At 39.5% G+C, this 13,094-nt stretch overlaps 1 protein-coding gene across 4 annotated transcripts in view; it reads left to right on the top strand.

Annotated features, from left to right (window-relative positions):
* Positions 1–12,808, top strand: part of LOC122058323 (DEAD-box ATP-dependent RNA helicase 50) — a 60,600-nt gene extending 47,792 nt beyond the window's left edge. For 2 of the 4 annotated variants that reach the window (XM_042620951.1, XM_042620953.1), the window contains one exon: positions 12,378–12,808. In XM_042620951.1, coding sequence (XP_042476885.1) covers positions 12,378–12,615 — 238 coding nt within the window. In that variant the 3' untranslated portion in view covers positions 12,616–12,808. The remainder of the gene's footprint in view (positions 1–12,377) is intronic. The other 2 variants (XM_042620952.1, XM_042620954.1) reach the window with 2 other exon arrangements.
* The last annotated feature ends 286 nt before the right edge of the window (positions 12,809–13,094 follow it).

Here is a 13,094-nt window from a genome sequence, read left to right as displayed (position 1 = left end):
TATATCTCATTTCCCCTTATAAAAGAGGTTTAAGGCGCCAGAGAGTTCTCACTCTCATTTTTTCTCTTTTCATTTCAAACCGTAAGATCGAGTCGAGCTTATGCGAGAGAATCAAAATTGTATTTTGGGTGCTCTCTTCGTACGGGTTGTAGTGTATTGGCGTGACAACGTTCTCTAAATCCAAGGAAGCAGGAAAGGTGATAGTTCTTCCTGTATTTTCTATTGTCAGTTGAGGTGAGAATATTATTATTCTTGTGATTCCACCTTGTTATTTGGTGAGATATTGTGTTATCCAAGATTAGGGTTTTGCTCTTGATGCTTATTGGTAGTCTCTAGTGTACCTAGAGAGAACATTGTAATATCATTATTGCATAGTGGAAGTTTGATCTGAACTAGGTCCCATGGTTTTTACTTTTCTCATTGGAAGTGTTTTCCACGTTAAAAATTGGTGTTTCCTATTTTGATGTGGCTTGATCAATTTATCTGCATTATTAGTTCTATGCATATTTGGTTGTCTTTTTATCTCCATTGATTTGCACACAGGTGGTGGGAATCGGATTTGGTTTTTTCTTAATAGGTGGTGTAGTAGAAGCTCGACCCGGTCTTACAATTTGAAATGATAAGAGAAAAATTGAGAGTGAGAACTCTCTGCCGCCTTTAACCCCTTTTATAAGGGAAAATGAGATGAGAGAGAGGTGGTTGTGACATATAGGTCCCCTTCCTGGAAGGAGGTTTCCCAGCACTATTTTCATATAGTGGTGTGTCAGGTAGGCAACCGACACTTTAATATATTCAGCCAACCACTTTTTGCATGGATCCTTTTATTTTCTGATCTCTTTTTTCTTAGTATCATGTCTTTTTGTCCTTATATTGCTAGGACGTTCCAAGTAAGGGACGTGCTGGGTCGAAGCCCGGATTCGGTGATAACTGGAGTTGATAGATGTTATAAGGAGACGAGGGTTAATATCGCATGTATCCAATTGATCGGATGGAAGGGTAACAAAGATAAGATGTTAGACAACTTTATACTTAAGTATTCAGGAGATCAGAGTAACAGAAGTGGAGTGGGTATAATAGTGGACAAAGATCTAAAGAATGATGTAGTGGAGGTCAAAGGAGTGGGCGATAGGATTATTATATCCATCAAACTGGTGTTGGAGAAGGAGGCTATCAATATTGTTTGTGCCTATGCACCCCAAGTAGGATTGGATGTAGGTGTCAATTTTGGGAATGCATTGATGATTTAGTGCAGGGTTTTGGCCAGGATGAATCGATTATTATTGGAGGTGACCTAAATGGACATGCTGGGATATTAGATTGAGGCGAACAACAAGGAAGGGACCTCAATCTTAGACTTTGTGGTAGCTTATGATCTATCCATTGTGAACACCTTTGGAAAAAGAGAGGAGCACTTTGTTACCTACAAAAGTGGGAATCATACCAGCCAAATAGATTTCGTCCTAACTAGAAGGGCAGATAAAAGGTTGTATAAGGACTGTAAGATTATTCTTGGGGACAGTCTAACCACCCAATGTAGATTGTTAGGCCTGGATATGCACTTCAGTGCACAAAAACGTAGGAGGGAACCTAAGTATCCTAAGATAAGGTGGTGGAGATTGAGAGGGGAGTCCTTAAGAGACACCAATGCGATGTGGAACGAGGGTTGCCAAAGAGGTTCTAGGGGAAGCGAATGGTAGTTGTCAGGCCCTAGAGAGACTTGGTGGTGGGATGATGAGATAGAAAAAAAGTATAATTATACAAGAAAAGAAGCTAAGAAGATCATGGAGAGCGTCAAAGGCGAAGAAATACGAGGACCTCTATATGAACCTAAACACAAAAGAAGGGGAAAAAGTTATCTATAAGATAGCTAAAATGAAAGAAAGGAAGAGTAGGGATTTCAACCATGTGAGATGTATCAAAAGTGATGATGGAAGAGTGCTGGTAAGGGAGGAGGACATTGTGAAGAGATGGGATGAGTGTATTTGTTGCATCCAAAATGGAGATAGTTTGAATTAGGAATGACTCGAAAGATTGTATTATTCATCAACACACCAAATGTTATATATATATATACGAAAGAATGCTCCCTTTTAGTAGGGAATGGATTTGGATTGACATGACCTACGTTGGTTCCTCCATTTGTGACACTATTGGAAAGCTCCCCTTCTGTGCCACCATCAATCATATCTGGATGGAAAGGAATCTTCGTGTAGACTTCCAACTCTCGTTCATTTGACAAGATTTGGAATGCCATCTATTTTGATATCTCCTCTAAGATTGCATCTCTGAGCCTCCAGGTCAGTTAGAAATACCCAAAGGAATAGGCTCATTGTTGTATCCTAGGCCTACCCTCTACCATTCTCTCCCTTCCCCCCTAGTTCCCCCTTTACCCCCTTTGGTTTGTTTGTATTCCCCCCTCCCCCGGTTAGTCGGGCTTGTTCCTTCTAGGCTTGCTCTCCCCCCCCCCCCATCTTCATCGCTTTGTATATATACGAAAGGTTGGTTGGGCGGAAGTTAAAGAAGCCTAAAGAAAGATGAAAGTAGGCTAGGCTCATTTGAGATCTTAATAGAAGTGTGGAAAACCTTGGTGTACATGGGGTATACTAGTTAACCAATTTGTTTAACAAGATTATGAAGACAAGGAAAATGCCTAATGAATAGAGTTGAAGCATTGTTGTTCCGATAAAAAAAAATAAAGGTGATATTTGTATTCAAAGCGACAATAACTATAGAAGCATAAAGCTAATGAGTCACTCATACTATAAAACTATGGGAGAAGGTTATTGAAGCCCTCTGAGAAGAGAGACTCATATCTCGAAGAATTTGGATTTATGCTAGGTAGATCCACGACAAAAGCTATTTGCCTACTGATGAGGCTCATGGAAATATATAGAGCTAGAGCTAACAAGAAATCTCCATATGGTGTTTATTGACCTGGAAAAAGCATATGAGAGAGTCTCTAGAGATTTAATCCGACATATTCTTGTGAAGAGTGGGGTGTCGAGTAAATATGTAGATGTAATTAAAGATATGTGTGAGGATTGAGGGCGTGGTGACTAATGTGAGATCTGTGGAAGGTCGGGGCAAGGAATTCCTAATTGTGATTGGTTTATGTTAGGGATCAGCCTTATGCCCTTATTGTTTGCACTTATCATAGATGATTTAATTAAGAGCATTCAAGGCGAGGTCTCGTGGTGTATGCTCTTTGCTGCTGGTATCATTTTGGTGGATGTGACAAAAGCATGGATTAACGCTAAGTTAGCTATAGAGATCAACTTGAAAATAAAAGGCCTTAAGAATTACTAGATCAAAGACAGAGTATATGCTGTGTAACTCACAGTATGATGGATAAATGACATGGTGAAAATTGAGGAGAGAGATGACACAAAGTGACATTTTTAGATATCTGGGGTCAACCATAGATAAAGATGGTGACATATAGGATGATGTTTCATAGAGAATTAAAGTGGGATGGATGGAGTGGAGAGGAGAATGTTGTGTGACACTGTGACCGACATATTCCCTTAAAGCTTAAAGGGAAGTTCTATAGGACTGTTGGACGACCGACTATGATGTATGGGGTGGCATGTTGGGTAGTAAAAAAAGTTATATAGATAAGCTATGTGTAGCAAATAAAAATGTTGCGATGGATGTGCAGAAAAACTAGGAAGGATAAAATAAGGAATGAACGTATTAGAGCTGAATTGAGAGTTGCCCCAAATAATGACAAGCTCTGAGAAAATTGTTTAAGGTGTTATGGACATGTTTAATGGGAGCTTGGGGGCACCCCAATAAAGAGGAACAATTTGATTATGATTGAAGGAGCTAAAAGATCCAAGGGCAAGCCTAAAATGATCATAGGAGAAGTTGTGAGAAATGACATGAGGTCTTGTCCCAAGTATGGCCTTGGATAGAGCCTATTGGAGGACAAGGATCCATTTAGCTGAGTTTCTCCTGACTTTTTCTGCTGTAACTCTTTTCTCTTGTTTTCATCTCTCATTCTTTTCTTGTTTATCATTTCTTATTTTCTTGTTTTCTTCATTTCTCCTATTCGGTTTGGACCTCAGTTTTCCCTACTTTGTTTTGCATGGATCCTTGTAGCCGACCCCATTAAGTTGGGATAAGGCTGAGTTTGTTGTTGTAGTTGTTATGATCACAATCCAGTGTTAAAATTGTTGTGAGTGTTTATATGATTAAGTGTAATTTCTGTTGAAGACATGCTAAGCATTGGATCTATCCATTACATTGACGGTAAGTTTACTCCATTATGACCTAGTGGTCGTGGATTCGAGTCGGGAAACTGGTGTATGCATAACATCTTTGTTCCAAGTTTATTATTATTGTCTTTATGTCAATTGAAGCTTGTGGAAGTCATCAAAGAAGACTTTGTTAAGGCTGTTAAGAGCTTCTTCAATCCAAGTCAGATCAAAGGGATTAGTCACACCTTCCTCTATCTCATCCCTAAGAAAGAATGTGTTGATACTATGACTATTTCAAGCCTATCTCCTTATGCAACCTCCTATACAAATTCATTGCAAAGATCCTTGCAAACAGAATCAAGCAAGTGGTTTTCTATCTAATTAGCAGCAACCAATCGGCCTTTATTCCAGAGAGGAGCATGGGGGATAACATTATTCTTTGTCACGAAATTGTTAGAGGATTTGAAAGAAAATCTCACTCTCCGGCTGCACTTATGAAAATTGACATCCATAAGGCCTTTGACTCTCTCAGATGGGATTATATTATCTTGGTCCTTAACAGCATGGGATTTCCTCCAGTATTCTCCAATTGGATTCATCACTGCATTGCCTCCCCTCGCTTCTCTGTCTTGGTGAATGGTAGCCCAGTTGGATACTTCTCCTTTTTAGTGAGAATCAGACAGGGATGCCTTCTCTCTTCTTACATCTTCTACCTGGCCATGGAAGTCCTCTCCAAAAGTTTGCGAGTGGCCACTGATCAGAGCCTCATCTCTACCATCCCTAAGTGTAAAGCAATTAAGCTCACCCAACTCGCCTTTGCTGATGACTTGATGATATTCTCCAAAGCCAATTCTTCCTCTCTTCAGAGCATCATGATTTGCTTAAACCAATTTGCAGCCTTGTTTGGTCTTCGTATCAATCCGGCCAAGTCTCTCATATTCTTACCTGGGATCTCAGACTCGGACAAAGCATCCCTGCTTCTTCTAACTGGTTTTAGTTTGGGCCATCTTCCGGTGAAGTATCTTGGGCTCCCTCTTATTCTGGCCAGGCTCTCTGCTCATCACTGCACTCCTATGCTTGACCTCATTAGGAAGTGGCTCCAAATCTGGAAAGGGAAGGTTTTGTCCTTTGCTGGCCGGTTAGAGCTCATCAGATTTGTACTCCAAGCTTCCTACATTTATTGGTCGGGTATCTATGGGCTTGAATCCATTTTTGCAACTTTCCTGTGGAAAGGAAGCAATGCTTCAGATTTCTCCGCCCCATTAGTTGGGCTTCTGTTTCTCTCCCTAAATCTGAAGGATTCTTAGGGTTGAGAAGGATCAAGGATGTCAATCTTGCAGGTGTTATCAAGTTTGCTTGGAAAATGATTTCGAAGAAGAGTATATGGGTTGATTGGGGCTACTCGAACCTTCTTAAGTCGGATTCTTTTTGGACAGTGAAAACCCCTGTGGATGCTTCTTGGGTTTAGAGAAAGATCATGGATACCCGCCACTCTATCTCTTCAGCTATCTCCTCCCAAATTGGCGATGGAACTAGCACTCTTCTTTGGCTCAACCTATGGCACCCCAAAGGCATTCTCTACCATACTATTAGTGCCAGAAGCGTCTACAACTCGAGTTTATCCAACTTTGCTCTAGTGGCAGATATCACCTCTTCGGGCAACTGGTACCCCTCGAATCAATCCATGACCCAGCTTGCTGACATTTGGAGCTCCTTGCCACTCATCCAGGCATCTCACAGGCAAAGACAGGATATATCCTTTGGCTGCCGGCTGCTTCTAAGCTCTTCTCTTCCAAGGTTGCTTGGGATTTGTCAAGACCCACAAATCAGCCACTCCTTGGACTCATATGGTTCTTGCACCACATCCCCCGTCAGAGCTTCACGGCCTGGAGAGCTTTCACCAACTCCTTGCCCATGAAATTCTCTTCTCATTCACAGAGGCATTTTTGTAGATCGTATGCGTATTCTATGTGGAAATGAGCCGGAAGATATTGAGCACCTCTTCTTTCGCCTATCCCGTCTCTAATTCCATTTGGAAAGGTGTCCTCTCCAAATGTTGGCCAGCAAACAGAAGAATCTTTCTTCTCCATGGGGAATGGATTTGGATGGATACAAGGATTAAAGTATCGGTATCGGTCCCCATATCGGCCAGCCAAAATTAAGATACTTATTAGAGGGTATCGTATCGTATCGTATAGGAGATACGCTAAAGATACGCACATAAATGGTTAGGAAACTTTTTTTTACACTTTTGCATAAAAAATAGTTAAAAAAAACTATATATAACATGTATTATGCATAAATACTAAATTGAGAGTATCGCACTTCGATGCCCATAACTTTACCATCCTAAAAAAAAGTCGGTGTACTTTCAAAGAAAGTAACATCTACACTAACAAATTATTGATGAGAGACAGGGTCATAACAATGATAACCTTTTGTGTATCAGAATACCCAAGAAATACATATAATAGTATGGAGAAATTTATCAATAACAGGACGAAAATTATGGACAAAACAAGTGCAACAAAAAAACCGTGGTGGTAGTGCAAATAACATAGTTGGAAAAACAACAGAAAAAGGGGACAGGTTTTGAAGAACCGAAGGGGCCATGCGAATAATACTATCACATGCAATTAACACATCATTGGATCATATGAAACATTACAGAGTGAGCAATTTTAATTGAGAAAACTATTTTGTTGAGGAGAATATATAAAACTAGTTTGATGAGCCATACCATGGTCAGAACACGAAAATGAGATTTCTCTTTGAATGTACTTTAAAGCATTATTGTAACGAAAAAAAATTTCACACCAAACTGAATTTTTATTTTATTATATATATAACAAGTGTTATAGCAAACGCCAACAAATACGAAAATAAACAACACAGATCCGCACAATACACAAAGATTTAACGAGGTTCACACACCAATGTGGTGTGTTACGTCCTCGGGTGAAGAATAAGATGTTCCATTATATAGAAGAGAGGTAACACCCAAACAACGACAAGAAAACTTGCTCTGAAACCCTAGCTCGAAAAACCCCCCAAAATTACAACTACTTGCTCGACAAGACGATAGTACATTATATATACTCCTCCAAGGTCGATCATCGGGTTGTGGTCGATCAGGTCGAACCGGGCTTGGGCATATCAGTCCAACCCCTCTGCTTCCATCACAGATCTAAAAAAAAATCCCATTCGGGTCGCCACAAAAATATGTCGAAGCGGGTCATTCTTCAAAACAGGTCAAGAATTCAAGACAAACTTAACAACAAGAATTTAGAACAATCCTTCAATAAATACAAGTATACAACCATGTCGTGTGAGAATAATCGTCCACAAAGATGACAAAATAGTGAAATTCGTAACTACCTTCTATCCTGTCTTGGACCCCAAATTTAAAAATGAACTAATAAAAACAAAGTGGAACTCCAAGGGACATCATGATAAGGAAATGAAAAATGATGGCGTTTGCTAATTTCACAAGATTCACATTCAAGACAATAAATTGATTTACAATTGGGAACCATTTGCTGAAGCTTGGAGAGAGGCAAATGTGAAATGGCCAAATCGAAAATGCTCGGCCATTGAAGCAGAGACACACTACTTACTACTAGAAGCAGTCGGTGTGAACGACTCAGTGATTGAAGGCAACTTCTCAATCTGCCCCCGGCAGCTGATATTAGGTCTTTGACCGGCATGGTGCCCCGGTTGGTTCCCGATTGAGTGGACTTAGGGCATGAAGGGTTGTGCATCGTTGGCACTCCCAAAATGGCGAGCGGAATCCCTCTTATTCTGAGCAAGCTGCCGAATTTATCAAGGTTGTATAAGCCATTTAGAGACTTGTTGACTAACAGAAAGAATATTTAATAGTAAATTAGGTACATGAGGAACAAATGGTAAAGATGAGGATAAGTTAGGAGAAACAAGTCCAAAACCAGTAATATGGCTATGGGTAGATGAACCATCAGCAAGAATAACTGGAGATGGATGACAAGATTTTTTAAAATTGGAAAAATATATCAGACTTACCAGTCATATAGAAGGAGGCACTTGAATCAAACCCAAGTGGAGGAAGAAGAAGAGGCGAGTAGGGCAGCTTTACGCAGCTTTACCTGTGTGGGCCAAAGTGGCAGTGGATGAGGAAGGAGATGGATTTTCAGAAGACTATAAAACTTGAGAATCTAAGAGTTCTCCTTACCTGAACCTAAATCCCTTTTTTATTTTTTACAGTGTTATATTAGAGAATCCCTGCCCTTTTCTCATCATACGTGATCTGATACTCAGAATTCTGTCCTAAGGGTCTGGGGGCTGTTAAAGGAGTCTTGTTATCTTTGGGTTGACTGAATGTCCGAGTCTCAAGCTGCTGAACACATCTTAACAAATGGTGATAATCATCTCGAGACATAGTCATAGGCTGACTAGGTCCAGATGAAGTGATATAAGTATCATTAGGTGATAACACTTCAGAACCCCCCATCAACCACTGATGATGTATCAGTAAATTGGTGCACCCATTGAGTTTTACTATTCTCAACCGAACACTTACTAATTGTAAATAATAAGAGGAAGAGAAAGAGAAGAGAACAAGTGATAGTTGTAACTTCGGAGTCACAACTGTGTGGCTGGGACTACCCCATTCATTCAATATATAGGTTAGCTATTAGAAACTCATAACACAGATAGGAAACTAGAAGACATAACCAAAAAGGAAACTAAACACTAATTATGCAAACAACTACCTAAACCCAATAGGAAACTAACAAAGGCATGCTTGAATAAAATATAATTCTACAGTATGGAGGTCTATGGCCACCCATAGACCTCCAACCGACAAATGCTCTCATAGACTCTTAACAGTAACAATATGATTACTCTTAGCACAGTGTGTACAGTGATGAAAGGCTTGATTGCTGTCCACCCACCATCTCCTCAACTTCCCCCGAACCACAACCTCTCCCAAAGAATCCAAAACCATGACCACAACCACCAATCATCAAGGCAGAACTTTCCTTGGAGAAAGGAAGTGATTCAGGTTTAGAATGAGGGAGACACATTACGTTGAATACTGCAAAACACTTCATTCATGGAGGGAACCTTTTCACTAGCTATAAGCTGAGTTTTGACAAGTTGCAAATCAGAATTCAAACCAGAAATAATTTTAGCCACATGAAATTCTGCACATTGAGACTTTAACAAGTCTAGATCTGTAGCCAAAGGTTAATAAATTAATTCTTCTCACATGACCTTGAGTGCACAATAATATTCACGCAGATTTGTCTCCTTGTTTAGATGAACAGATCTTTTCATATAGATCATACATTTGGGAAATGTTCCTATCTTGAGAAAGACTTTCTTTGAGATCATCCCGGAAAACTTTAGCTGTACTATAAAACATGATGTTTGCAGTAATGGATGAATCCATACTGTTCTTACCATAGAAGTAAGGTATCATCCTCCGGCATCCGTTCTTCTTTAGAGTCGGCAGATGTTGGGGCTGAAGTCATATACTTCAGTTCACCATTTTCATTGATATTAACTTTAACAGCCTGTGCCCACAGTAGATAATTAGAGGCACCACTTAATCTTATAGCAGTGATTTGAACATTCACAATATCAACTGATGGTTTGGAATCACCCATGATAGAGAGAATTTCCACAGCAGAGTATGAGAAGAAAACTTCGGAACCTGCACTAACAGACTGAAAGTTATATAAAACAGAAGAAGAATCCAATCACCAACAATAACCAGCACAATATAGAAACTTCAGGTAATAAGAGACCGTAATTTTGGAAGAATTGTGGTAGAATAACATCAACTGATCAAATCTGAACAAGCCCTTGGTCGAACACTTGATTAGAAGGATAAAGAATCATATCAAAATTCTAGGTCAATCCAATGGATGGATGACAAGTTCTGCAGTCTCTTATTTGGTGTAGGAGAACTCATAACAGAGAATCAAAACAGATTCAAATTTAAAAATAGCAATCTCGACTGGCAACAGATGTGCTGATAATACCAGATCAAATAATTTGAAAAAAATGAGAAAAACAAGATCAGACTATTGAAAGGTCTGATATGAACTCTGGTTGAAGGCTAGTTTATAGTGTTGAACAACCTTGTAAACTTTGATCATGATCCTCAGTTTGATTCATAGATTTGAAAGAGTTCAAGTACTGCAAGAAATAGCATAGAACACGGTCTGATGATCCAAATCCGGATCAAACTTCAGTCTTCTTGATCAGATCTCATGATCAATAAATGCACGTCACAGGAAGCAGCAATGATTACTGCAAATATCACACGTCCTCCTTGAAGACTCTCAAAACAGATTCAATAGGGTTGTAAATCTTGATTATATCCCCCTCTGATACCTTCCAGCTTATTTGTATTTACTTATAAGCCCAAAATGAGAAGTAACAATTACAAAAGGACCCCTACGGCTAATCTGTACTATTAATACTGATTAAATTTTATTTCTTAACATTACCATTTATCAATTTCAAAACATCTTTTATCAAGGTCAATGGTTCAGTCTAATGAATAAAATGACTTAGAGTGTGGATACCTGATTTTCTTCTTACATTTTTTCTTTTGAAAGAACTGAATTCCAATGTTTGTGACCTGATTTTGTTGGGGACAGCCAGATGGGACTTTAACTTTGGAGTTGTAAATAAATGTACTAATTCAGAATTGCAGGAGACCAGGCGTCAAGTTTCCATGTCCTGCTTCAGCCCATGAGTCAACACCACTTGTGCACAATGGTCTGTTTTAAGACCTCTCAATCTTCTTCTAAAATCACATAGAGCACTTACGTTGTATGTATCACTGTAATTCTTTTATTATTTCCTAGTGTGAGCCACCATTTATTTCAATGAATGACCGTAAATATGGTCAATAAATATTATGAAAAGCCTCCATCTCTGTTCATACATTGTGACAGAGAACCAGGACAGTTCCTACCTTATGTAATCCCATGCATAGTATCTGAGCTTTTTGTATGAAGAAAAAGAGTTTGATCCTTCTCTCTCTCTCTCTCTCTCTCTCTCTCTCTCTCTCTCTCTCTTAAAGTGCACCATGACCACCAGTTCCAAGCATCTCAGCCAAAGGTTCCTTAGCCCTCAACGTTGGGACAGTAAAAATTTTGTTTCAATTTATCTTGCACCCCACCAATTACTTGCTGAAGGCCCAAGTATCCAGTCTCATTGATTCTCAAGATTGACAAGGCTTTGTCAACTCATAGACCCAAGCAAGGCATGCCAACTTCACAGTTGGTGCCTGCAATTCTGAATTAGTATCTAAGTTATTTTGTGGGATTTTTGTTAATATTTTCCTTAGACATTGAGATCTTCTGGTTTCTTCCTTTAAATAATGTTAGAAGAAGAAAAGGAGAAGAGGGAGGAAGAGAGAATCGTTGGATGTGTAACCTGTTGGTAGTTCCAACTTAATGTTATAACTCCCCACTTCATTCAACATACAATAACATAAAGATAACAAGGACACAACTGGAAGAAATAAGCAGAAAAATGAAGAGACAAAACAGCCCCTACCCATCTCGGCTGTAACACTAATACCAAGACTATTGATCTCGATTTACATTTCCAATATGATTCAAGACTAGATTCAGCCTGAGTGGATTCCTCCGTCTCCTAATACTATTGAGCCGAACGCGGATGACAGCTCTGTGGGACTCCTGGCCAAGCTGGTACTGGAGGGTTATTAAGAAATTCTGGAGGTACAGTATATTGGTATTCTTGGTTACTGCAGATCATGTTGATGCAAGGAGATTCTTTGTTGGTGATTCAATGGTTTACGGAGAGTTGGCGTCCCTGATGATACCTTTATCTTATTAGGGATGCTAGGAACATCTTTTTCCTTAGCACGACATCTGCCACGTCCTTGGCAGATGAGTTTGGCTAGTGAGGGCCTCCTTTATATGATGTGATTTGAGATTATCTTTGTAGAGGGAAAATAATATCCATATTCAACAATTCCTAGGAAATGAAGCCCGGAGATTGTAATCATCTGATATGCAGGTCTTTCATTTGTATGTTGGATCTGACTTGTAGGTTCATGTCATGTATACGATACAACAATCTCTTGCATGTCAAATGGCTTCAACTAATGCTAATTTATAAGAAGGTGAAGTTTTCTTTTGTATTTTTTGGCAGAGCATCACGGGGTATTGACTTTGCTGGTGTGGATCATGTTGTTCTTTTCGACTTCCCTAGGGATCCAAGTGAGTATGTTCGGCGTGTTGGAAGAACTGCTAGAGGTGCTGGAGGAAAAGGGAAGGCATTTATTTTTGTGGTTGGCAAGCAGGTTTCTCTTGCACGAAGGATTATAGAAAGGAACAGAAAGGGCCACCCACTACACGATGTCCCATCAGCATATGAATTGGTGAGCTAGAGAGCACGTTCTCAAACAGCAAGCTCTTCTTTCTTATCCATGAATCCATTTGTCCTGCTAGTGTAAAACTAATCCCATCCTGCAAGTAGAAGGGAAACAGGTGATTCTCACTCACCTTGTCTACTCTTTCAGGATTTCTATTAGTTTGTAAATTTGAAGAATCATTGCTAGCACTAGATTTGGCAGCCTACTAGTAGGATATCTTCTAATGATTCTTTTAGATGTCTAAGGGGGTGTTTGGTTCGGTAAATCAAATGATGTCTATATCGGATATGAATGTCAATCTTTTGAGAGACATTCTTCTGAATTATGTTTCTTTCTGAAAAAATCGTTTGGTTTCCTTAAGGCTAGTGCATGTTTCTCGCGGGTTGAGATATTGGCTTCTGTAGAGAACGTCTTTCCGCTTTCTCCTTTTATACTAGGTGGTAAAAATGTTGCTCAAATCTGAGTTTAAGTGTTGAGGTGAACTAAGATTTGGA

The sequence above is a fragment of the Macadamia integrifolia genome, chromosome 12 (genome assembly GCF_013358625.1).
Source record: "Macadamia integrifolia cultivar HAES 741 chromosome 12, SCU_Mint_v3, whole genome shotgun sequence".
Taxonomy (NCBI): Eukaryota; Viridiplantae; Streptophyta; class Magnoliopsida; order Proteales; family Proteaceae; genus Macadamia; species Macadamia integrifolia.
The sequence above is the reverse complement of the archived record's forward strand: the minus strand, read 5'-3'. Positions and strand labels throughout refer to the sequence as shown.